This window comes from Apus apus, chromosome 9 (assembly GCF_020740795.1).
Source record: "Apus apus isolate bApuApu2 chromosome 9, bApuApu2.pri.cur, whole genome shotgun sequence".
Lineage (NCBI taxonomy): Eukaryota > Metazoa > Chordata > Aves > Apodiformes > Apodidae > Apus > Apus apus.
This window is the reverse complement of record NC_067290.1, coordinates 5,512,533-5,539,642: the sequence shown is the minus strand read 5'-3', so window position 1 is coordinate 5,539,642 and position 27,110 is coordinate 5,512,533. Positions and strand designations below refer to the sequence as shown.

General features: G+C 42.5%; 1 protein-coding gene across 1 annotated transcript in view; it reads left to right on the top strand.

The window, feature by feature from the left end:
• The window catches only part of PTPRG (protein tyrosine phosphatase receptor type G), a 401,265-nt gene extending 387,522 nt beyond the window's left edge, over positions 1 to 13,743 (top strand). The window contains exons 21-29 of the mRNA XM_051627714.1: positions 811 to 946; positions 1,266 to 1,412; positions 3,221 to 3,314; positions 4,700 to 4,776; positions 5,205 to 5,333; positions 7,483 to 7,629; positions 8,409 to 8,551; positions 11,633 to 11,768; positions 12,473 to 13,743. Of these exons, the coding sequence (XP_051483674.1) occupies positions 811 to 946; positions 1,266 to 1,412; positions 3,221 to 3,314; positions 4,700 to 4,776; positions 5,205 to 5,333; positions 7,483 to 7,629; positions 8,409 to 8,551; positions 11,633 to 11,768; positions 12,473 to 12,619 (1,156 nt within the window). The 3' untranslated portion in view covers positions 12,620 to 13,743. The remainder of the gene's footprint in view (positions 1 to 810; positions 947 to 1,265; positions 1,413 to 3,220; positions 3,315 to 4,699; positions 4,777 to 5,204; positions 5,334 to 7,482; positions 7,630 to 8,408; positions 8,552 to 11,632; positions 11,769 to 12,472) is intronic.
• Positions 13,744 to 27,110: the final 13,367 nt, after the last annotated feature.

Here is a 27,110-nt window from a genome sequence, read left to right as displayed (position 1 = left end):
GCATTGCACTGATGTGGTTCTGCAGTTCCTTGTTCAAAGCTTGTTCGTAGCCTGTCCATTCCGTGTGTGGGCAGGGCAGGGTTACCTCTGCTGGCAACCAACCATGTGAACAGATGGACACCTGGCCCTGGGATTGCCACCAAACCACACTTCACCAGCATTCACCAGCACTTGCAGTCAACAGAGGACTTCCCTTAAATGTGTTCAGCAATGTGGTCTTCATCACTGTGTGTGATGGGGTTGTACAGCACCATAGCAAAGGGGAGAGGAGGATGGTTGCTAGAGCTCCTTCCTGAGCAGAAATTGAGAAGCTCTGAAGAATTTCCCTGTCTACCCTCTCTGTTGGGCCCAGGACCACCCTACTCACCTTCAAGGAGTTCTACTTCCACAGGATTACTCCCTTCATGCCTTTCCATAGTGCTGGGTACCATTTGCATTTCCAGAGCAGGAGAACAGCTCCCTTGTGAGGCTCAAACCTTACCTCAAGACTGAAACCAAGCAGGGCAGCCCCGTAGCCTGAAGCAACACTGCATGTTCCTGACCAGCAGTTTTGCATAGGGTGGATCTCTATATGGCTGCTTCTAGCCAACACCAGTAAGAAAGCAGTGGAGAGAGGACAGCCAAGTGTCAGATCATGGACTATTTACCTGGTGAAATTCCAAGAAACTCAGTGTTTTGTTTAGAAACTTCCATGGTTGGGTCTAGCAAGGAAATGTGTGAACAGCAATATTTGCTTAGTTCTTTTCTGCTGTTGTGAACATTTATTTTGGTCCACCTGTATGACATGGGTTTCTCTTATGTCTCCTATAGTGCTGGTGTTGGCAGAACTGGTACCTACATTGTGATAGACAGTATGCTGCAACAGATCAAAGACAAAAGCACAGTTAATGTCCTGGGTTTCCTGAAACACATCAGGACACAGCGCAACTACCTCGTCCAGACAGAGGTAAAGATTGCAGTGGGATTGAATGTAGAGTCATGTTCATTATTTTTGTTGTAATCAAAAAGAAAATTAATTTTTCAGTTACATCCCTGTAAAAACTGAGTATATCACCAGGCATTTTCTGCACTGCAGTGTCTCAGATTTTGCTTTTGACTTACTCATCTGTACGGGCTATGCTTGTACACGTTCATTCTGCATTTGTCAGTGTTTGCATGGGTGGCTTGTTTTGCACTCCCTTTCCTGTAGCATGCTTTGCCCCTCAGTTAAAGCCAGCTGTTTAGTTTCTTCCAGGCGCCTACGTGACATTCTGTTGTTTTTCTAGGAGCAGTACATTTTTATTCATGATGCCTTGTTGGAAGCCATCCTTGGGAAGGAGACTGAAGTATCTGCAAACCAGCTGCATAGTTATGTTAACAGCATCCTCATACCTGGTATAGGAGGGAAGACACGACTAGAAAAGCAGTTCAAGGTAAGGCTTATCACTACCATCCAGAGGGACTTAATTTCCCTACTCTCTTTTGTATGGCTTGTCTTCACTGTCAGTGGTCATATATAAGGAACCAAACCAGAACACTTGATTAGTACAGGATCTTGAGAAGTTCAGTCCTCAGCAGTGTTAGCTACACTGCTAGAAATCAGCATTGGTGCTCTTGAAGTCAGAGGTGAGAAGAGGGATGTGGACACTGGTTTGGAGTGTGCTGCTTGTCTCCCTTTCCCCAAGGGGTCCTGGGTGTTTCTCAGTTTGGGGTTAGCTTGGCTGGAAGTTTTCCTCCAAACCATGCTTCTCATGCATATATATGGAGAAAGACATGAAATGAGGTTCTTAACACCACCTACTGTTCCAGCACTAGAAAAACAACTAAAAATGTTTTAAGACCAGGAAACACAATGTACCTTTCACATTGCTAAAAACTATGCTTAGTGCTTCTTCCTGCTATGTCTTAGTTGCTTTCATCCTGGCCAAAGCAATCTGTTTTTTTCCCAGATCTCCTGTTTGAAACCTACGATTTTCTGATCACATTTTATTTGTGAAAGCATCTTAAAATATTTTGTTTTCATAGCTAAACTCGTTCTGTTAATAACTACCTAAGGAAGTGAAACTGTTAAATTATACCAGGTGCCGAGCTATTAAAAAAATGAACAGGCTGTTCTCTGAATTAACTTGCAGAAATCTCAGTACTTCTCCATCAGTCAAGACATTCCAGATGCTTAATTACTAAATTAAAGAAAGAAGCGCAAGGGCGCACGCACGGACACAAAATGCAGCAGGAGAAAAATATTGCTTCTTTTTAAAAAGTGTTGCACTTCTACAAACAATACTAAATTATATGTGTAAATATGTTTTCTGATGACTCGGGGCAAAACTTCAACAACTTCAGTGCCATTTTCAGAAATTACTTTCTCTGCCATGTTGCTCAGGTGTTGAGAAACTTCCTACCTTCTAATGGGGCTTATGCCAGTGCTGAGCTGAGCTGAGCTGAGCACTGTCTTGTTTAGAGTGCATTTGAAACTGGGATGTGATCAGCAGCAATTAAATCTCTCTCATTTATGCTGCTACCACAGAGCCAGCAGAAAATAACTTGTGCTCATGCCCTGGTACAGTAGCCTACATTCAACCATCTTAGAGTAAAATTACTCTGAGAATAAGTCGCTTGTGCAGGAGATGAAAAATCTACCTTTACCCTCTTTGCTCTGGTAGAGTTTCCCCATATTCTGGGGGAACATTCAAATACAAATCTGTGTCTCTGACTTTTCTTTGTGCCTCATAAGCAGCCCAGAACGAACTTTCCAAACCAGAGACTGTACCCCACAACCTCAGCTCTCAGAAGCTGGTGTGGTAGGTTTTCCAAAGGTCTGGCAGAAAAATACATTCTGCAGGAATGATCTAGCTTTTATTTTAGAAGAAAACATAGATTTTTTTTTGGTGGTTTATTTTTTTGCTAGCTTTTCTTCCTTGAGACTTGCTTCTGATTAAACATATCTGCAAATCTTTGAAATATATTCTCAAACATAACTAAACATAGTGTTCTGTGAAAATACATGTTGATGGAACTTCATTTGCAGGATGATTCCAAGCCGAGAGCTACAGAGATCTTTTTATCCATTAAACTTGTTGTATGAAAAGGATGATTTTCATTGGCATCTTGAGTACTTTAAACAAGTTTAACAATGCGGTTTATTCTTCTACTGATGCCTCTTTGCAGGAGTTGGCAAAGAAACCTCCTCTCTTCATTTAGAGTGCTGTGAGGACTGACTTACTGCTTTATTCTCTTTCAGCTGGTTACACAGTGTAATGCAAAATATGTGGAATGCTTCAGTGCTCAGAAAGACTGCAACAAAGAGAAGAACAGGAACTCATCAGTCGTGCCATGTAAGATCACATCTTCAGTTTGATTACTGCCTACCATAACTTTTCGTACTGAATTCTCCCGGTGTTATGCATGAAAAGGCATAGCCCCTAGGAAGGAGAAATGTAATCTTTTGTTCAGAGCAAGCTGTCTTGTCTTTCAGAATTACCCCGATGAAACTGAACAAAAGAAAATAGTTAGTGTCAGCCAGATACACTGTCCAAGGGAAATGTTAATTTGAAGTGCTTAAGAATTTGAATAATTAGGTAGGGGATAAATCTGGAATACTGAGTGAATTACTTTGATACTGTTCCCAGCTCAGGTGAGATCTCCCCATGTGATTGGCACAAGTTGTTTGTAATTCAGCTACTGCACTGAATTTCTGTGTGGGAGCCTTCCTCAGATTTGAAGGTATTTTGTGTCTGAGGCCACAGTTTCACAGTCATTAATATGGAATCCGTGCACAGTTGCCAAGCGGTGCGGATTTGCACCAGACCAAGCATGGGCACAGCGTGATGTCCATCACATTACCCAGAGTACAGGACATACAGGACAGGTGATAGCCAAGCTAGCACAAAGTCACAAAGACACAGATACAGTCTGGCATAGTGGTCACGGGGGTAAAGGGCTGATGGTTGGACTTGATGATCTTGAAGGTCTTTTCCAACCTTAACAGTTCTATGATTCTACGATCATGAAGTTTCCTAATAAAAAGGGTATCATCAGGATATATCTTAAAAACAAATGGGAATGGGGCAGAATGATTTACGGGTTTTTTGCACATTGTGTCGTGTAGCTGCAGCAATTTCAGTTTGGCAGTAGGAGCCTGTCAGTTGTTTTGAGGATGTTGTTGAACCCAGCCCTCAAACAGGGAGAAGAACATGTGTGTGTTCTTATGCTGAAGAACACACACATGCTTCAGAGTGATTACCCATAGGGTAGGGTTTTGTCTCCAGAGGTTATCTCACCCTCCAACTGGGAGCAGTAAGTGGTGGTAGTGCTACAGAATGGGAGGGAAAGCAAAATAAATCAGCTGGGTTTGTGTGCTGCTGGAGACAAATCGAACACTACAGTCAAGAATTACCTGAAATCCCCTGTTATCACTGCATATACTGTTATTTGGTAATTCAGCCTGCTGTGAAAATCTTTGCTATAGTAAAATTTGATTCCTGAAATTACTTTGTCCTTGTGGGAATATTGTGCAACATTCTCTTTTATATCCTGTGTTAGCAGGCAATGCTTTAACGCAGTTAAAATGCTGGCCTGCTCCTGTGGGAGGTGGGAGCTGCACACTGTTTGGTTTGTTAACGTCTGAGAAATTCTTACTTTCTATATTGTGCCATGACCAGACTTTGATCTGTTTTTCTTTTCTTCCCCCTTTTCCCCTTTCTGTTTTTTAATCTTATAGCTGAGCGTGCTAGAGTGGGCTTGGCACCACTGCCTGGAATGAAGGGAACAGATTACATTAATGCCTCTTATATCATGGTGAGGAAGCCAACACCTAATTACAAAGTAAAATCAATTCTAAGGTGCTAAATACCAGATGCCTGTAATTGTCTTAATTCTGTACGTAATGGCTGTGTATTAACAGATGAGATTTTAACACCTTCCCCATAATGTAAAGCTATTAACTGTGTTTTATTAAAGATTGTTGCCTAAAAAAATTAAATACAAGATGCATTTAGATGGAATGTGTATTTCCATGAGATACAGTCAAATAAATACTGGGATTTGGAGTAAATGAAAACAACAGGGACTCCACAGAATGCTAATGGAGTTACAAAATTATAGTCAGTGTGAAAATATTGTGGAATAAAATTAAGTAGGGTCATTACGTGTCCCCAAGGATGAAACTGATGCTTTAAAAGTATGGAAGGCAGTCAGTAACTGTGTGGTTTGTTTTGCTGCAAAAGGGCTACTACAGGAGTAACGAGTTCATCATAACCCAACATCCACTGCCACATACGACTAAAGATTTCTGGCGAATGATCTGGGACCACAATGCACAGATCATCGTCATGCTGCCGGACAACCAGAGCCTGGTGAGATAACCTCATCCCTCCCTGCGTGCTACTGCAGTCTCTTGGCCAAGCAGGGCACCAGTCAAGGGTCCCTCAGTTCCGTTCTGTGGCTATTTTCTGGTTGAAAGCAAAAGCCAAGTTTTGAGCCACTGTCTCAAACTTTGCCGTAAGGCTCCAGCCATGCAAGGCTGTGCAGTGCCAGGTTACAAATGCTACTTTTGGTGAGAGCAGAAGGCAAACATGTATGCTAATTTAAGTGGAAATAACAAGACAAACACAGAGAGAATAAGGAGACCCAGGTGAAGTGCTCATCACTACTTCCAGATTTGCCAGCAAGTCTCAAGAGGGCATGTTGAAAAGGATTAAGAACTAAACGGTTCTTTTCACTGAGGTGAACAGTTGATTGTAGCTGAGAGTGGAAGAGAAACTACCTTCATTACAGCAAGAAAATAGCAGTCATGAGGGGCTACTCAAGAGGCAGCAGTGGATACGCTTCCTGTGAGTGGTGGGATGGAAGGGATTGCGGGCACTGCGAGGCGAAGAGCGTTCAGAGAAATCCAATCAGATCAGAAAGCTCTAATGAAATGAAAGTGTGTCAGGTGGAAGTGAAGAGGCTGATCTTATCTTTACAAGTACATGAAATTGCTCTGCAGAACAATAGTAATTAAAAGGTAAAGGCAAAACGCTGGACTTGGCCACAACCCTTGCAGGGATGCCTGGTCCCTTCTATCAACCTTCCCCGCTCCTAGGGAGGAGGTTGGCCAGCACAGCAGTAGCATCCCTGCATTGGCTCAGTCTCTGGTGTGGGTTGTGTTGGCTGGCAAGGAAGGGTAGCACAGGACTGAGACACCACCAAGGTGCTGAATGTGTAATGCCAAAGGGCAAGAGGAGAATGCAAGCTTCCTGCTGTATGAGCACCTGCCACGGGGCAGGACAGGTCACTTTCCCAGCATACAGTGACATTCTACTGCCTGCTGGCACTTCTGCTTATTGAGGATAGAATTGTTGAGACACTCAAAGGACTTGGGACCCAAAGTCCCATTTTCAGAATAAATACCTAAGGCCCAAATCTCAGTATCTTGCATATCATGTGCATGAGTGTTCCAGGCCCACAGAAATAAGCCTGGCTTTAGAGACATAGTATTTAAGAGTCCTTGGAGGTATTTAAGTCTCATATGGACATAGTACTTAGGGATATGGTTTAGTTAAGGACTTGTCAGTGTTAGGTTACTGGTTGGAGTTGATGATCTTGAAGATCTTTTCCAACCAAGGTAACTCTATGTGTGCTACAGTGGGATGAAGTGGGTTCACAGCTCGTGTTTTCTCCTGAGTAAAACTTGGGTTGTTCAGAGACACAGACATGCTGTGCTGTGCATGCTGCCAGAGTAGCTTCTCTGCTTATGCTGTAGGGACTAGTGCCCTGAAGCCAGGAGGAGCAATAGGCTTTGCTTGTATGTGGTGACAGAGCCTACTTTCCTTCCTCTGCAGAAAATGAAGAATTCACAGTTATTTTTTGAAAGAATAGCTTTGGCAGTATATTATCTACATCCTGTCAGGTAGGCTACTTCAGCACGGAACTTCTCCCACCATTGAGTCTCACTGAGATGTTAGTGTCCCTTCAGTAGAGGAGTCTTGCTGGAGAATTTGCATTAATTTAAGAAATTGTTTTTCCAAGGCTAAGAACCCTTTTTTCAAGGGTTTTGTCCATCCTCCTTGCTTTTTCTCTCACTCCTAAAAATTCAAGCCCTACATCAATCTTCTATGTAGAACTGATCCACAGATCTGAAATTCTGAATTAGACCACAATAAACACAAATTTAAAATAATAAGCAATGCATTTTTAAAGGTCAATAAGTTTTTTCTGAACAAATATCTGACTTTCATGCAAAATTGTAGGCAGGAGGGGATACATTACAAAGGTTAAATATTAGTGAGCTAAGATAACCCTATGAAACCAATTTAAGAGCAGGTGTTACCTGTTTGGACAAAGGAAGGATCTGGCAGGCTTACTGCCTATTGTAATAGTAATTTTGGTTTAGACAGAAGTGGTTTTTAAAGGTCAGCTCCTGATCATCTCTATTTATCAAACCAATTTTTTGATCCAATGGGTTTTTCAGTCACACACAAGGCATCTGAAAGGCTGCAGTAGTGTGTTGTTTCTTTCCTCCAGGCAGAAGATGAGTTTGTGTACTGGCCAAGTCGGGAGGAATCCATGAACTGTGAGGCCTTTACTGTGACCCTTATCAGCAAAGACAGACTGTGCCTCTCTAACGAAGAGCAAATTATCATCCATGACTTTATCCTTGAAGCTACCCAGGTAAAATAAACCTCCAAATGTGGGTCTTAGCTTTTCAACAGAATGTTATTGATATCATTTAAATATGGAAGAAGAGTTCAGAAAGTTTTGAAAAGGTTTACTTGTAAATGCGTGTGCCTGCCTATTGCTTGCAGAGGAATGATGTTCTCATTGGCTCCTTCTCCCTCTCACTTCCACTTCGAGGTAGATCCCTCTATCTAGTGAGGCCATAGCATTAATTGTCTTATTTGAAAGTGAAGACCTTGTTTTTTTCATTTTGAAATCACACTAGTAGATGTAATTATTCTTCGTAAAGTACACGAGGCTTATTGTCCTATTTCTGCTTATAAAATTCAATGTTTCTAGTTTCATTGTTTGGGGTCTGACTTAAGGGGTTTTACATAAGCACATTTGAGCTATAAACTGCCTCTAGTTTGCTATCTGGATTGCAGCTGGATTTTGCTGCAAAGCTTAAGTTTGCAAGCCATTTTAAATTGGAATTCCTTGGTTGCTTTACTCGTTTGACTTTTGAGCTATAAGGGCTCTGAGAGAGGTTTATATGGATATAAGCCCTGAACTCAAAATCTTTTCTCAATTAAACACTTTGTTCAAATTGCATTATTTTAGGGTGTTCACTGTTGCAAAGATGCTAGAGCTGTGTGTCTGTCATCTTCTTTCTATATAAGCTGCCTGGGGGAAGAAGGAGCTATCTCTTCAGTTTGTAGTGAAGGCTCTTCCCTCTTTCTATGGATAAATGTGAAACTCAAGTAGCTAATGCCCAGACTGTTTTTTCCTTGCAGGATGACTACGTTCTGGAAGTCCGTCACTTTCAGTGTCCTAAATGGCCAAACCCAGATGCTCCCATAAGCAGTACCTTTGAACTTATCAATGTAATCAAGGAAGAGGCCTTAACAAGGGATGGCCCCACCATAGTTCATGATGAGTATGTCATCTCTTTTCTCCCGTTTATGTGCAGGTTGTGGAAGGAGTTACTCAGTTAGAGGACGCTTGCTAGGATTGATGTCCATTCTTGCATGGAGGGAACGGGGTTTAGTGGTCTAGGGAACAGGATCAGAATATATAAACTTCCAGGGATGAGTTTTCAGCTGGCATCTAAGGCCAAATACATTTTGCTCAGTGTAGTTTTTATGTCAGTCTTAATCTTAGGTGGGCTCAGAAAATGAGGCTGTTTGCTTTGTAAGCATTTGGGGTTCTGCACCTGGAAGTATCCCAACCAAATCCTACAACCTGTTTCAGAACCCAGCAGAGCCCTGGTTTAGACAAGGCTCTAAGCAGCCTGATATGGGCTTATGGAAACCAGTTTGAAAACACCCTGAGCTCCTGTCTTAACAGCTCTGGTTTAATGTGCCACGCAAGACAGAACAAGCTCAGCTCAGCTGTGTCTTAGGATGAGCAGCAAAAGTATCTTGTGACAAAGGACCCAGGTTTTCTGAGAGCAGATTTATTTTTCCTCCTTCTGCTTCCCCAGAAACACTCCAAGGGGCCCATATGGTGCCAGGTGGGAGGGAGGGAGCCCACTAACACAGGACCAGCATGCCCCAACACTTGTCTCTTTTGTTGTACAGTGGTGAGCATTGTCTTGCTCGGCCATGCTTGAGTGCCCAATTATAAAGGGTGCTAAGTATTGCATTGCATATTATTACTTTGCACATATTATGGAGCTGCAAAATACCATTATAGTGAAGCTGGAGCCTGGTTCTAACAGGATCTGTTTGGAGTACTGTTTGCTGGTGGGCAGAGTGCTTCCCAGAGTCATTCTGCCATTGAAATCCCAAGGAAGCCCAACCTCTGATACTTCCCGAGTTGCCCTTGGAGTGACCACCAAGCCAGCAAAACCACTGCTGTAACTGCAGCCCCCCTGTGCTCCAGTCCCTGAGACCTTCTGTTATTGCTACAACACAGAAGTAGTGGGGAAATCTCAGAAAGCTTCACCCTCTGTGCAGAAGTGTTGTTACCCTGCTGTGGTATTTCAGTGGCCAGACCAGCCTTTGTGCTGCTGTGCCATCTTGTGCTGGTATCTGACAGAGCTTTCACCTCACGTCCCTCTGCTGCTGCTGCAGGTTTGTCCCAACCAACTCCTGCAAATGGTGCCTTGGGCTGCAGCAAGTATTCTCCTGCTTGGCTAATGCTCAGTGTAAGCTCTGTTGCCTTTTGCCAGCACTGATTAATTCCAGGCTAGTTTTAATATTCATGCTTTGGGTAGTCTGAAGTGAGGTTTTGCTACTCTTGCAGTATTTAAGATTATGTTTTACAAAATTAGAACTATTATTGATTTGGGCATTTCATGCTAGACCAAAAAAAAAAAAAAAAAAAAAAAAATTGCATTCCTAACAGTGCTGAGTCATTCTTTCTGTAAATTGCTTTTTTGGTTTATTTGTCATATTCGATGATTTTATTTTTATGCCTAATACATAATGTGGCTTCTGCTTTTCATTGGAGCCTAAGCAAATGTAGCTGAAAATGAAAATTTCCCTTTACTACATGCAACAGCTATATCACATAATCCACTAATAATTACAGCTGCAGATTAATTCCAAATATATGAATTTGCAGATAGGAAATGTATGTGGTATTTAGGAAGTACACGGTGGGATGAACTTGATAATAACATTTCAAGGAAGTTCAGAAATTCCAACTCAAGACAGTTGTCAAGATCTTCAAATATAACTGCCCATATGCAGACAACTAGATAAAGATTTGCTGCATAATTTTCTGAGAAAAAAGCCTTCAGATTGCTGGTAGCTCGAGGTTATCGGCCCAAGTAAAGATGAGGCCATTAGACCCTGAGAGGCACTTAGTTGTGTCCTGTCAGGCACAAGAATTGGCCACTTTGTCCACTCTCCCTGTAGATGATCAGTCACAGCCATCTGTATGGTTCTGCTGCTTCTTCTTTTCATCACACATAGCGGATCTATTATGATCTGATTTCTGTTTCCCATTTCTAAGCAAATTGAGTTTCCAAAAATCATACAAAATTAAGTCAGCATATGTCTTGATTTCCACAGGAATGTTGTAAAAAATCCTAGTGGTAATCTTATGATAGCAGATGGCATTGCAGCTTATGCTGATTATTTGAGGTTTCATGTACAGCTCTCTGAACGGTTGCCAGAGCAAGTCAGCACTGATGTCCCCTTTTACAGGTGGGACATTCAGACATAGGCTTTCTCAAAGTCATAGAGCAAACTCATAGCATAGCCAGGACAGAATTTCAATCTCCTGAGTGCTGGGAGAGTGGAGAACTGTTTAGGCTCCTCAGGAGCAGTTACGAGCCCGTGTTGCTTAGGATCCTTTATGCCACGCCTCCTACTGCACATGTGGTTGAAGCATACCCACAGATTTAGCAGCAGTAAGATTTCTACCTGACCAGTATCTCAAAGACACATTGAGTCATGCTTCTGACAAATAACCATTGCTTGGGTTCTTACTAAATGACAGCACAGCTCAGCTCTTCAGAATCCATAACATCTGTTGGGTGCCCAACTCAGGGATGCTGCCTTTTGCCGATGAATCAGACCTAAAGAAGACTTTGAGTTGTGCCCCATTTACTTGTGAGCACCTCGTATCTCTGCTAGTTTTCTGTAATTGTCAGATGTGGAGGAAAAGGCAAAGTCTCATTTCTTTCTAATCATTTATGTTTTGCTTGAGTTCCCACTAATGAATTTAAAATATGCTCAGCTGTAATGCAGATGCTTTCAGTACATGTGGCATGTGAGAACTGATTCCAGTGTTGCAGTCTCTAGACTGGGTATTTTTAAATGGCTCATGTTCTTTTGCTGATACAGTTCTTTGTATTGAACACTGCAGATATCCTGAGATCACTGGTGTAGCATCAATTACCTTCCATACATTAAAATGACAAAAAATTAGCCAGCATAAAACAAGCATTTAATAGATAGACTATGCACTACCGGAATCAAACAAGACTATATGAACATTTTCATGGCTCTGGGTTGGTGCCCAGGTATGTTGCTCTGAAACTTACCATTTTGGTGTGATTTTTTAGGTATGGAGCTGTGTCAGCAGGAACACTATGTGCCCTTACCACTCTGTCCCAGCAGCTGGAGAATGAAAACGCTGTCGATGTTTTCCAGGTGGCAAAGATGATAAATCTTATGCGGCCTGGAGTATTTACAGACATTGTAAGTCTTTAAATGGAATATAAACGGGTAGTTTACAAGGTTTTCATCTGAGACCAAAAGCATGAAGTATAACACACCTTGTGTATGGTATCAAGCCCTACTTCCTCTACTGACAATTTGCATTTGGGCTTTTTTTGTATAGTTGTCATATTTTATAAATGGACCCACAGTGTAAGTCTCTGATTTGCAGTTCAGCTTCTTTCTCATAGATTTGGGGGGGGGTACAGGGACACACACTGTATCAGCAGCCCTAGTAGAGAAGGACCTTTCAGCTTGTCATTGTCCTTCTGCCAGCCCTGTGCTGTTCAAACTTGGCATGTTGTGATCTGAAGGGGTGCAGAGGGGCAGGTGGAGCTGCAGGGAGATAACAGTTCAGCATGCAGGCAGAGCAGCTTCCTTGTCTCAGTGTGCATGGCTCTGCTGTGTGAGGAAACAACCTGGGGCTGAGCTGTGGGCTCAGGCATTGTCCTGTCCTCTTGTAGCGTTTAAGAATATATCAGGAATCATATCATCTACCCAACCTGGAATTTTGGGTTAACAAGGTTAAACTAAATTAAGAGAGACAATGGCTCTCTTTTTCTTTGGTATATATATGTATGCTTCTAGTAATTAATATTAATGACCTTCCCTGGAAATGCCAAATTTAAGTACCACTTGCTTATGTACACTGAAAGGATTGAAGTAACTTGTCTTTTCTTTTCCAGGAACAGTACCAGTTTCTTTATAAGGCAATGCTGAGCTTGGTCAGCACTAAGGAAAATGGAAATGGTCCCATGACACTGGGCAAAAACGGTGCTGTCATGGCCAGTGACGAGTCCGATCCCGCAGAAAGCATGGAGTCTCTTGTCTAATTGGAAACCTGAAAAGGCACTTAATTTGTAGAACTTCTGAAGACTGAGTGAACTTTTTTGAGGCCTTTTTTGCCAGACTCTAGGTTATACAATAACCCAATTACTTTTTTACACTGATAAAAGTTTTGATATTTATTTTTTGCCATTTTATGTCTTAATGGTATCCTACTGAGCATTTGCACCTCTGTTTATTTCACACAGTGAAACGCAATTTTATCTAGTTTGCACTATATGATCAGTGTTACTGCCTATAATATTCTAATACAAGACAAGCCCTGATGTGACATTCCATGACAACAAACATATGCTTTTTTTTCTCTTTTGTTTAAATGCAGTGAAGTTTTGCTAACTACAGTGACCCTCAAATCTTAGAACTTGAATGCTAGGCCAGACAAATTCTTTCTATGACCAATACTGTACCCCTTCATACCATATTTATTATTTTAATGATCATGTCACAGTTTTGGTAATGGCATTCTGCATTCCAGGGGAGGGGATGAGCAGTGTTCGTCCTTGACAAAACATGGCAGGTGATGATTAGCTGCAGTGAGGGTGTGATAGCCTTGTGGAGCTGAAACAGTTCTTTCTGTATTGTTTCCAATTGCTGTTTTCTACACTTGCAGGCCTAAGACTTGCTTCACATGGAATTCATACATGACATAAAATATACTTAAAAATTAGTTGAAATTAATATGTGGGACGCGGTGATAGGTTTTGAATTTACTATTTCAAAGTCTCCCCATGTATAGAGAAAAATGTTGATTTTAATTTTCAACCAGCCTGATGATGGGAAAAGTATTTTGGCTTTATGCTCATCAGAGCAAATACAGTGAGAAATCTATTACAATTCAAAATCAGACCTGTTTTCAGATATATTGAAGGTAGCAATATTTTACATTACTAAGCTATTCAATATTTTAAACACATTAATTTCCTTACTATTTCTTCAATATGACCTCACACCTAATGGTATGTTACATGATGACAGGCGTTTCTTAATTTCTTAACTGTTAGATGCCATTTTTACAGGTGTGTAATTTTCATACTTTAGTGCTAAACCATAAAGTACTGATCCATATTTACTGGTGAAGCAAACTAATAAAAAAAAACTACCTATAAAGTTACATTCTCCCTCTTTTTTTTTTTGCCAGACTAATTCTTTAGCACAAATCTAGCTTACCATGTTTTCCCTTCAACACCAATAAAATGGTTTCCCCCAGCTTATATAAATAATTTAATTATTGTTTGGAGCATTTAAGTATACATCCTCATTGGCTCCCTCTTCATTTGTATTGGGTTGCAATTCAACAAGGTCCATCCCTATTTACCATGACAAGTAAGCACATACTTAATTCTCCTGAAAACTAAAGCTGATCATGTCCTTCATAGCTCAGCTGAGTAGGGAGGGGTTATTGAACCTGACCTGAAAATGAAATATGTGGTTTCAACCATTGTTTGATATACAGTTAAGGGCACTGACCTTTGTATATGGCATTAGCTTCTTTACTTTTACATTTCAACTGCACAAAACATGCATTGTAATTTTTCAGAGCTTGTCAAAATGTTACAGCATGTTTTTCATGTAAATGTTAAACCTGTTAATTTCTGCCAGTCCAGTCTTGCTAAAATACAGACATTTGACAAGGCAAAACTCACTTCTTTTGTTGGAGGGGAGGGCAGGGAGGAAGCTTAGCTGAGAGGAAGGTTCTGTGCATTTTCACACACAAGGAGCTGACAGCAAACTGCTTAAAATTGTATTGAGAGAAGGTATTTTCCTTCAGAACCTCAAGAGGTACAAGCTGATAGCAGCCTCACTGAGCAGAGGAAACGTGCAAACTGGTATGTGCTAACTAACATCTGGCCTTTTATGTTTAAAGGCAAAGATTTCCTAGCATGGATACACTTGATTAATTCAACACTGAAGTATTTAAGAATTCATCAGCAACCTTTTACATAGTTACCTTTTACTTCTTAATTTGTTGAATCCCTCCACACAAGTGATCCCAGTAACTTCTAATGCTGAACAGTAGAATATATCCATAGTTCCAGTAAGGAAATCCCAGCACCAGCTAGTCCAAAAAAAACCATGTAACATATTTCATAAGATTTCTATGGAGTTTGCATCCCCTTTGCACAGGGACAACCCAGCACTGAGGAGGGAGTCAGTGAATGTCTGGTAGGAGTTAAGACACTGCAGTTGCTACACCCCAGTAACAAGAATTTTAGTAAATGTTCAGGTCCTGCTGCCTGCAAGGGCTGGAAGGCTTTGCTGAGTGGTCTTGCTGACCCGTCTGCATCTGCATTTAGAGGCTGTGGAGCCCCCCCCTCCTCCTTTTGCCCTCAGTAGTGATCCTGGCCTCAGGCAATTCCGACTGGGTAGCACAAAGGGACTCTGATGAGTTGGATCAGTTCCATCTGAAGTATTTAAGTTCCTGGGGAGGTGTAGGGAGCAGTTAAGAATTCAAACCCTGCCAAGAGCTAAGTGACACAAAAATTACTGCAGGCATCAAGAGGGTTGGATTTGTTCAGTAGTTTCAGCTGATTACTTTTCATTTCACTGGCATGATGGAGGATAACTGTGGTTCGTGACACACTGCCTGAATATCCTTGGTTTAATCCCTTACCTTCTCACAAGTTCTAAGAATCAGTGAAGGATGGCTGGGGGGTTGAACTTTGGTAGATGCTTTGGAAATCCATGCACTTGCACAGGCGTTTTCCCACACCTGAAATACTTCCTTGGGGTTTAATCCACGGGGAAATAATTTACACTGATGTTTTATGAGTTTTCCATGGATTTTTTAAAATGTTTTTAAAGGTGGCTCAAGCTGTTAAGTGTTAAGTGCTGTGCTGACAGTCAGGAAGCCAATGGATGGTAGTGATGCATTAGGCTTGAAGTGGATGAAGGCAGGAATTGCTTGTGAAGGTCAGGATTAAGAGCTCGGCAGAGCCAAATGTATCGTGCTGTAAGCAGCTGCAGGTCTGCTCTCTTCCATGGATTTGCATCTCTTTCTCTGGGACTGGCAGGAGGAGTGAGCACGTGTTCAGAGATCTGCACTTGCAGAGCTCTGCTGAGATGCTTTCATGAGTCTCTCTGGCTGAAGTCCCACTGGGTGCATCACAACCTTCCTCTTGCCACACCAACCCCCTCCCTGCTGTAACCACTTCTTGGCATTTGGTCGGGATGTCTTTCAAGCATCAGAGGTTCCAAGACAATGTGCAAGTCTGCAAACTAAGATAACCCAAATATACCCCCATAGCTTTAAAATGTGGTCCTCAGCACCAGCCCCGGGACATAAGGAAATACAGGACCGAAGGACACGTGCGTGTGTGTGTGTGTCTGCCATTAGAAACCATCACTTCTCCATGTCTTGCACGTGTGCTGCGCCCGCAGACCATGTGAAAGACATAAAAGGCTTCTGTGTGTTGAGCCCATAGGAGCAGCCAAGCTTTCCAAGAAGGAATGCTTGGCAAGCTGCTGTGTCATCTTGACAGCTAAAACGGGTGACAGTCTCAGCTGAATGCCTCATCCTGCAAACACTCCTGTACGTGGACTTGGCAGCAGCAGGCAGGTCTGAGAGAGCCAGCAGGGCTGCTCAGGCCTGCAGGCTGAGCACCAGCTCTTCTGCAGGACCACGGTCTGAAGACCATTCATTTTAAACAGCATTTGTCCTTAGTATTTCACAGTGTTTGCTTCTAAATATTAACTTAAGAACAGGAAAAAAAAAAGAAAGATCCCAGATTCTTAAGTTACTTTGTGTGTGTGACTGTGTCTGTGCTGTGGGTCTGTTCTAGGTTAGTGGAATAATTGACTGGATCTGCAAAATTTCAGATGGTTTTCCAGTTTCTGACTGCTTGAATTGCTTAAACCTGGAGTGAAACATTGGAACATTAGGAGAAGAATCTTTCTGACACAGCACAACTGCCTTCCCATTAATCTTTTTTTAAGCTGATATATTTTATTTAAAGGCTACAAAATATAGATCTTGATTCTACCAAAGATACATCCTACTAATTCTCAGCAAAAGAAAACCAACTTAAAAGAAATTAAAATGCAGTTGTCTTAAAGATTTAGCAGTCTTTCTCAAATTCATGTCTTCTGACATCAGATCTTGTGTTCTGAAGTTTATGTTCAAATGGTGCCAGTGAATTTTTGTATGAAGGGAAAATGCCTATTTGTTAATCCACTGCATTGCTCTTCTTCTTTTTCTTCCTTTTTTTTTTTTTACAGACATAATTCAACTCTTACTGTTACCCCCTTTGCTCTTCTTCTCTGTTGCCATTCTAACAATGTGACCTACATTGGCTTTACTTATCAAAGGAGAAGGAATGCAAAACTAAAGAAAGAAAAGGAACTGTAATGAAGAGATTTGGCCTCTACTTTGTCTTAGCTGTTAAACTGTTTTTAGTGTTTTTGTTAACTATTTGAAAAGGGAAGCATTTTCTACAGAAGATAATTAATTTCAAGAAAAATGTCTTGAGTTTTAAGAATAAACATGTCTCCAAAAGAGGAGATAGTCAATTTTATACAATGTCACAACTCTCCAACATTTGGGGTAGTGACTCCTTTTGTTTTGTTAGAACATTTGAAACTAGCAAGCAGCCATTGTTTCTAAAGACCGAAGCATTCATGTGTACTCCTGTTTTCTTTTCCTTCATTTTTAAAATAGCAGAGTCATTAAAACTGTAAATATTTTGTTGCTTGGATAAGCATCTTCTGGGAACTTTGTATCTATGGTATATAATCATAGAATTTTATATTTTCATATAAAGCTAATTTTTTTCTAGTTTCACCTCCTTCCTAGTTCTGTGGTGGCTACGTGAATACATCCCTTCTGTGTACCAAGGTAGTGAGACACCACCATCACACTCCAAAAAAGGTTTCCACACATGTCATTCCGTTGGGGCAGTGATTGTGAAAGTTGGAATTTTTTAATTCTTTTTTTGTTGTTGTTTGTTTCTTTTTTTAATTCCATTGTCAGTGTGTGCAATAGGAATTAGACTTAGCCAGTCACTGGATACGTTTCTCTCATTGATCCATTCAGAAAATTTAAAAAAGATAAAATTAAAAAAAAAACAAACAAAAATGTGGTGTTTGGTTTGGGGAGAGGGTGGGAGGGAGTATTTTGAGGGAGATTTTGGTTTGGTTTGGTTTTTGTTTGGGGCTTTTTGTAACTTGAAGAATCTTCTTTTTGTTATGTTAAAACTATATCAAATCATTCTATTATAGTGTTATTTAATATGTAAATTGTATTGCTATACATAAAATAAAGTATGGTTTTTGATGTATTTACAGACTTCTTCCTTATTTGCATCACATACACATACAAGAACAGATGCACGAGTCAGTATTTCATTGTCCCAGGCGTGTGGGAAGAATGATGAGATCCAAGGCCTGCTTTAATTAGCTCTCATCTCTCCAGGCAGGACTCAGCTGGGAACTGTCTCTCAGTCACTTGACAGTGGAGGTTGCTGCTCCCTTCTTAACTGTCTCCAGCTCTCACAGAGCTGCCAGTGACCCCCTTCCCTCTCCACCACTGGGCCTCTCCAGACTGTTGTGACCCATCAAAATCCCTTTTGGAACAGGGGTTGTCTCCATTCAGAACCCAACCTGCGAGGCTGAGCTTTATTGCCAGCTCCTTTGGGTGTGTGGTTCTAATTCTGGTTCCCAGCAGATGCCTGCCTGGAGGAACAGGGGCTTCCCTGAGCCTCTCTCACCTGACTCGCTGTGATAACCTGCATCTACTCCCTGCCCCACTAACCCCAGAGAAAAAGCCAACTCATCCCCATCCCCAGCAGACTGGTAGGGAAGGACAGATGTTCTAAATCCCACTGATAAAACAGGACATATTCCCCACTAGTAGCCATCCCTCTCTGCTGCATCTGAGCCAGGCCCTGTCGTGACAGGAGCACGATGCGACACCGACGCTCCGTGTTTCGCAGCAAACCCTCGGCATTTCCAGGTACCCCCTCCCGTGCTGGGGCTGTGCCCAGTGCAGGTGGTGCTTTTTATTGTTCTCGTGGGAAAATCCTCTTGGGCTTGTGGCTACGTGGGCGTTCAGACCTGCTGCCAGCAGTGAGCAGTGGGGTCCAGCTGCCTGCAGGGACACGACAGCTGCCTGGGCTGATGGAGCCTTCAGGAAGAAGGCAGCAGGCAGCCCCAGAGCAGCACCTGCACACAGACAACATCAATAACTGGAATTGCTTGTCGAGGTCAAATGGCTGGTTAAAATCAATATGCTCTTAGTCTCCCACCTTTTGTGTTGCTGGATTCTGACCTGCAAGGTCTACGTTCAGGTTGAGCGGGAAAAAGAGGGAGCTGGGGACACTATGTGGGGACTGGGATTAGTGTGAGACCACAGTCACAGCCTGCTGACTCCTGCAAAAGCCTGGACTTCCTAGCTTTCTCCAGCCCTTTGCTCCAGGGCGCTGCTTCACGTTGCATCCCAGTAACAGCCCAACACTAGCCCACAGGCAGACTCCACCTGCCTTGCTGCTCAGGCAGCAAAGGTGGGAGAGCAGGGAGCTGCTTCCCTGCCTGCCAGGCCTGCTCTGGGGATGCTACAGCAGCAGGAACAGTCCAGTATCCTCAAGGTGGCTGCCAGAGGCAGAGAGCTGGGGCTGGGCACCCAGGGATGGCTCCTCTGTCCAGCTTGGCTGCCATACCTCCATGGAGAAAACAGCAGCCCCTGTACACACAGGTAGGTGGGTAGGTGGTGCTTCATAACAGTACGAGAAAACTGATAAATACCATTTGTCCAGAAAGCGCCTGAAGGATGGAGCTGATGGAAAGCTGAACGGGAGTCGACATCACCTGCTGCAAGATGATGAAGACAGGCCTGGCAGGTCTAACCTGGGACCAGGTAAGGAAACCTTCCCAGCCTGCTCAGAGCAGGTTCAAAACTGTCTCCTTCCACACAGAAAAAAAACCTGTAACCCCACTGGAGACAGGCAAAAGGAGAGCAATAGGAATGGCCTGTGATCTGGAAATCCTTTAGCAGAGACAGGATGAACTGGGATGTTGCCAGGTGAAATGCTGGAGAGGGATGCCCTGGGATAGGTGAGGGTGGAGGAGTGGCTGTGGGGCTTGTCTCCCGGTATTTAAAACACCGCTTCTGAAGGAAAGATGTTATCTCCCTGTATCTTTGGTAGATATGACAAGAAATAGGGCTTGAACAGCCACAAGGAAGGCAGGAGGTGGGCAGTGGGAACATCACCTAGGACAGTAAGGCCTGTAGCAGCTCCAGAAACCAGAACAACTCTAGGCAGCCCCTTAAATGAAAAACTGCATTTTCATTAGATAGCAGCAGCTCTGCAGTGGAGCCCCCACCCTGCTGCAAGCCAGACCATCACCTGCATGTACAACACACGGGGCAGAGCTCACTGTGGGTCACAGGGCTGTGCTCTAACTTTCCCTTGGCGTGAGCTGAGCTCAGCAGCAGCCCCCTGCACTGCAAACCTGTTCTGGCACTGCTTGAGTCCTCCCAAGCTGTCCTGATGAACAACACATGAAGGAGTGAAGGAATGAAGAAAAGGCAAAGCCTTGAAGAAAGTGCTTGGATTCTGTATTTAGGCTGGGGAAGAGGCCTGGCTGAGACATGAAAACATGTAGCAAGTAGTTCATTAATACTTTGTCAACAAATATCTTATTCACCAGCACTTCTCACTACTAACAATAGGCCGGAATTAATTGGTGGTATCAGGAGATTCCAACTTTTTCTGCTATAAATAGCTAATGAGTTTAGCCTTTGTGGCTTCCAGAGGCTGCTAGCAGTCATGCTAAGCGGGCACAAATAATGGCAGCATTTTTATTAAATGGACTCAAATGCCAGAAGGTGTACTTTCAAGACCTTTTGCAACATAAATATAATTTTGATCAATGGTTTTCTCCCAGTCCTATTACTTAGCCACTTCAAGCTCCACTAAGTGCTTCACACACTCACATGTCACCCCCACCTGCTGGCAGCTGCCTTATAGATCACTCGTGGCTTTTGTTTCCCCTTTGCTGCCAATCAATGTTTTTTTGATGTCTTTCTGACTTTGTAATGCTTTAAGAAGCAGCACTTCACAAAGCAATCTTTCCTGACACTGTGTTCAATTAATCTGACAGTCACTGGGCTCGTTTTTCTTTTCTAAAGTTGTTATCTTCCTTATGTCTTGAAATCCTTGCTTAGGAGTTGATGCCTGCTTTGCTGGTGTTTTCTGTCGTGGTTTTGAATTTTGAGAAGATTCTGCATTTCAGTTCCTTGTATCTTATGGGAGAAGTTTCCAGGATTTCGTATGTCACTGTCTTTGTGTCTGTGAGCTGTGCTTTCTGTACAGCTCATCATTTCTGTCACTCCCCAACTTCAAACCCTGTTGGTCATATGTCCCATATCACAGGATATTTTTGCACAATATCTAATCATAAATACTTTGCTCCTAGGGAGGATCAATGCTTTGATCTAGAGAGCTGCTGAAAGAGAGAGTTTCTGAGTCGACATCAGAAGAAAGCCAGAAGGTATGTGTGTTTTGTCTTGGAAGAAGAGTGTTATTGGCTGGAAGCCCAAAGCTTGATAGCAGAGAATGTGGCACAACCCTCCACCAGCTGTTTTGCTGGCTTTTTATGATCTAAAATGACACCCATCTGAAAGACGAGGGCCAGCAGGCTCTGACTGCACAGCCTCCTATGTCATGTAGATCTCTCTCTGCACGGTTTAGGGTCTGTGGGTCCCAGCTTTCTCTGGGTCCCTCAGGGGTTGTTGCCAGCAGCCAGGAGAGCACTAATGCTTTGCATGCACATGAATCTGGTCTAGGATGGGTTTGAGGCAGCTGATGGCTGCTTTTGGTACTGCACCATAAAATGTCCTGCTACTCTGGTCATAGGTACCATATGTGTACAGAAGGTAATGTGCAGTCTTGTTTGCTGGTGTCACACGAGCCCTCACAAGCCAGATGTTGGAGAATCATATACCAGGCAAGAGAGGAGACCTCCAAATAAAACCCAGACACTGTCAGAAATCTAGTACAGACTCATGAAAAATACTTCCACGTTCTGATAGAGGAATTGTGTCTTCTTAGCCATGCATCATGCAGCCCCCCCCTGTCCCTTCCTGCTCCACCCATTGCCCACCTTCCTGTCCCACCTCCATGTGCTGCTATGGAGAACGTGGAAACAGCAGTAACACCTGAGCAGCCCAGTCTCTGTGGATTTACACTAAGTTCACACTGGGTAATCAGTAGGCTCTGCTGTAGGGTGGGACACAGATGAAGACCTGACAGTCTGCTAGTGTAAGAAACCAGTGTGCCCCATAGTCACGTGTGGTGGTCAGGATGTTCTCATCTATTGGCTGAGCTGCTTCCTTCACACAGAGTTTTAGTGAGGCAGGAAATACTGGTGACAATGACAATCACCATGAATTTTTGTAGAATAAGACTTAAAGGGAGGGAAAACTCTCTTTCATACAATATCCATTTGGCACATGGCCCAGCAAGTTCTGTAGTTCAGCACCAGAGCTCCAAGATGCTGCATGTCCTGTCCTTCTGCAATCCCATTCTCTGAGAAGGAAAACTGAGGGGAGAGCTGATGAGCTTGATTGCAGAATAAAATGAGATCTTAAACTTTCTCTCAGCCAATGCATGGGAGGACCATTATAATCTCTTAAAGGAAGCCTGGCTGTTTTCTCTCTGCAAAGAAGTTCTTCTGTGGTGCTCAAGAGGGATGGACTGGGGGTATCCTGCATATACTAGATAAATGAGCAATTTTCTGTAACAAGGTCGTTATCAGGTTTCATCAGCAGATGATCAAGAAGACAAGAAAGCCATAGAAAAAAACAATAAATTGAGGCCTTCATTACATGCAGCCTGATGGGACCATCAGCACCACACAGCTTCACTCTCCAGGAACTTTGCCTAATGGGGTCAAATCATTAATTACATTGGTTCAGTGTCGGGATTGTTAGATGAACTCTACGTCCAATCATCAGATGAAAATTCTGATTCTAAGCTGTGGTTTTAATTTAAAATACCATTTAATGTAATTTGAATGAAATAGAATTTCTTTCATGACACTGTGAATTGACATTTGTAGAGACCAGCAGGTTGCAGGAGAACATCAGGTAATAGAGCTCCCAGAGTGCCCAAATGGCACGGGTGTAACTGTGACCATAACAAGCTGTTGGCTATTGTAGCTGTATAAAAACAGGTGATACAGCATAAAAGGGTTAAGCTGTTTCACACTATTTAGCTAGGTATAGAAAAGTTCTCACACTTTGCAACCAGCAAAGGATGTCTTTAGTTTTGCTCAATATCAGCCTTCAAGCTGAAAGGGGGGAAAAAATAAATCATGACAACTCCTAAAAGTTCAGTAATTTGGCTTATGAAGGCTTTGTCTTCTGAATTTTAGTGCTTTAAAGAAGCTTCCTTGTTACTTAAATCCAATTTTCTAGAGAGCCTCTTCCTCTGAGCCTGCCAGACATATGTTATGCTTTTGCCTGAGAGTCTCCTCGTGACCTGGGACTTGATTGCAGCCTGTGAAATTGGCCAGAAGTAAATCTTTGCTCTTTTTTTTTTTTTTTTCCCCTTTTTCCTTTTCTTTTTCTGAAATCAAAAGGATGCAGGTGGCTTGTCTGCTGCCAGGCTACAGGTCCTGTGTGCACTTCAGAAATGCTGTTGACCAGCTAGCAATGATGTGGCTGCTGAAATTGGTAGTGGTAGGATCTTACATTATGAAGCTAAGATGACTGTGTTCATTGATAATACCACTATGTAACAAATACTTAAGTTCTTCTCAGTCTTTGCTCTTTTGTCATCACAAGTACATTTGAAACAGGCAGGGTTTTATTCATCTGGTAGGTTTACATATCTCCTAGCAGTCTACTGGGTCACGTATTTGGAAAGCAGGAGGTGCAGCACAAACACACCCACTTGGTTTCACGCAGGAGAGCAGCACAAAGAGTTTTACATTTGTTCATCTCATTAGTTGTGTTGACAATTTCCGTGTGTTTAAAAATGTCCTGCATATTTCTATGCATCTTTCTTGCATGGTAACAACTCCACAGCAGCAGTGCCACAGCCGGCTCTCATGTCATCACGTCTGTGTTGCACTCACCCAGTGAGCCAGGAGAACATTTTATGACCGCGTGGGAAGAACAACTGATTCAAGCTAATCTGGTTGGATGAGCAGGGCCCTGTCACGACAAAGTTTTCTCAATCTGCCAAAATTCTCCTCAGAATTCCCCAGCTTGAGTCACAGGCACCTGATCAGCCAGGACCTTCCAGTCCCCAGCAAAGATCAATGACTGGGCTCTGATTCATCAGCTCCAGTGGTTTCTGAGGCACGTTGTTGTGCTGGCATCCACAGGAACCGAGAAGATTAAGCACATAACTGCCAAAAACATGTATTAAGCTGGAGTTTGTCACATTAAAGTGTGACAAAAAGAAGAAGAAGCTCCAAAATGACAAGTGAAAAGAGCACAGTGATTTCATACAAATGACATTAAATTGTTCAAATTACACCAAAGTTCACAAATACTAGCAGTCCTCTCTTGCCCCCACTTTTTATGACCTCACCTCTTTCAGATTATCCCTGGTTTTATGCTCCTGCTGCTGCATGTAACTCAGAGGAAGTCCACGTTCCACACTATGAGAAACTCATTTTGCAAATGATCACAGACACAGGCACTGGCCAGATATTTGTTATTAACAGGCACTTAATTATTCACAGCCTCAGCAACGAGCCCTGAGCAGGGCTGATCTCTTCCTGAGCACACAGACACCCCTGCCCAAAGTTTCTGCCTTAATCATCTCTCACCCTCTTTTCTTCCTCAGCCTACATCGTGGTCCCTTTCCCAAATAGTCAGCAAAGTCCCATTATGTTATTTCCTGCTTAGTAAGTCCAAAAAGCATGTCCCAAAAAGGTGATATTAACTTTGGCAATTGGACTCCTTGCTTTTGGAGCTCTTATTCCAAATTCTGCCTGCACTTACAGATACTTCAGTCTTTATTGATTTTCCTGTGCCATCTCTCAGCATCCTTCCTAGGCAGCATGATGCATTAACTTTCCATATAATGAATATTCCTGTTTGATTCTTTAGTCAGAAAAACACCCATCTCTGAATGAGATTTCAGCACTCTGCATTGCTGATTTTCTGCTGCATGCCACAGTCCTTGTTTTTCATCAGCTGGACACAGCAAAAGAGCCCTCTAGACCAAGAGGTCTTGCTTTTAACACAATCACTATTGTACAGGGGGGAGGAGAGCCCTTAAATTTTTTAGACTGGTTCTAACAGTGAAGTTATTAAAGCTATTTTCCACCCTGCAAGAAAGCTACCTGATGATTATATTGTTCCTGCCTTTAAACTAATTTTATTTCAATATGGTACATTTGCAGTCATCATAATCCTATTGTTGCATGTTATTCCCAGTATAATGAATGAAAATGCTATTGCTTGGGGGAAGGGGGTTGTTCTGTTGGGGTTTTTTTGTGGGTTTGGGTTTTTTTCCTGTTTAATTTTATCTGCTGCCATAATATCAAAAGATAAGCTAATTTATTCACTAAAATCATTCTTATCCATTCTTTTGTTGACTTCATTTTCTGTTGCAAGGTACTTTTGAAAAGTAAAATATGAAGAAAGACCTTCAGTTATTCTGCTCAAGGTAGGCTGTACCCACACTGCTGTCTGTCCCAGCCACAGAGCAGAGCAGGCAGCATCTTTGCAGTTCAGTTTCTTATAGGAGATGATTTTATATATAGATAGATGTAAAGCTATACAGTCATCTCCTCCACACTCTTTGGAAAATGGTGGCACTAAATCCATAGCCTCTCTAGGGTGGCACCTCCACAGCATGGGGGACACTGTAGTCTTCCTGAGCTGAAAGGCAGCAGACCTCCAGACAAAATCATTCCAGATACTGTATTTTCACTCTTAACTTCTTGCTGGATTTTAAAACTTCATTTTTCAACTTGTACAAAGCAGGATGACCACTGGGTTCACACCACGGCATTCCAACTATTATAGCTTACACTATAGCACAAAAGCATTACTTTGAGTCCCGTACTTGAGGCAATCTAGAAGGTAATGAGCTTCAAGAGGTGGAACTGTAGCCCTCCTGCACTTAGGATTTATGTGTTAAATACAAGAACCCCAAAGTCTTTCTCAGATATCCAAGTGAACCTGAGATCCAAGGTGGGTATGAAGTGCTTAGTGACCAGGTTGGCACAGGAAGCCCCTCTCAGATACCCAGCTCTCCACCTAGAGCTAGGGGAGACGTTTTGATTGAGGCAGAAGAGTTGTTGCAAGGGGTGACTTCTAGGGCATGTCAGTTCTGCACAGCCCAACCTACTGACACAGCTGTTCCATGCACTGCTGCAACAAGCCCTTTTTCCATGAAGCCACTATGGCCCCTGCCCTGCTCCAAACCTGACCTTCCTCACAATGCAATGGTAGAAGAAAACCAAATTTCTCTCTCGTCACACCTGAATTCTAGCTGATGTTTTCCTGTTTACAGAAGGATCTTGTCAAGCATAAGCAAGTGCTGAAAGACAAAACGGCATTGAAAAGGGGTTCTCATGTTATATGCCCATTGCTGCCACGTTTTGTATTAAACTCTCCTGTAATAGTTAGTAAGAATTAACAGATATTTTCACAAATAGGTCTCAATTGTTACAGGTGATTACAGCGTTCAGCAGGTTGATTGTTGCTGCAACAGAGCATTATCTGCTCATGAGCTTGTAACCCATGTTATTCTTATCTGTTAGATGCTCATTTTATCTATTAATAATTTACACACTAACCTCATTATAAGGTTGTAGTACGGACTGGGAGAGATTGCAGCAGCAACATGCAGTACTCAAGGACTAAAAAGTTTCTCTGTGCAGCTACTCCCAGCTTCATTACGTGTTCCTTGTTTAGATTTTATCACACCCTGTTGATATTCTGGAGGGCTCCACTTCTTCCCAGGATGTGGTTATCAATAATCTATGTCCTGCATTTCCCCACGTGGCAACTGATGCCTGTAGCAGAAGCTTAGCTTCTGCCATTGTATCAGTATAGATTTGGGAACAAGACCAAGAGTGTGCCAAGAGTCTTGAGAGTCAGCAGGGCTCTACAAAGGTTGGTGGGTCTGGGAGCAGCAGGGAAGCCACAGTGTTGGCTCTCATCCCCATCTTTGAGCTGGTACCTTCAACCCTCCTTTTGCAGGAGCTCTGTCTAGTGCCTGAAGATACAGCCTCACCAATACACTGAACTGTGTTTCCCCCCTGTGTCAGCCATGATCTTAATAGATTTATTTCACTAAAATGGCCACAACATAAAGCACTTTACCTACAAGCAGAAGCACTTGCTGTAAAATGGCTGGAGAAACTGCCAAAGAAGAACCAGTAGTGGTTCTTTTCCTGGTTTGTATGTACAGAAGATAGAAAGCTTGGAAAAATCACAGTTTATTCTCAAGTCTTTCATTTTTCACAACAGTCCCTTTCCAGTACTATCTAAACAGCAAGGCAACATTTATTTTT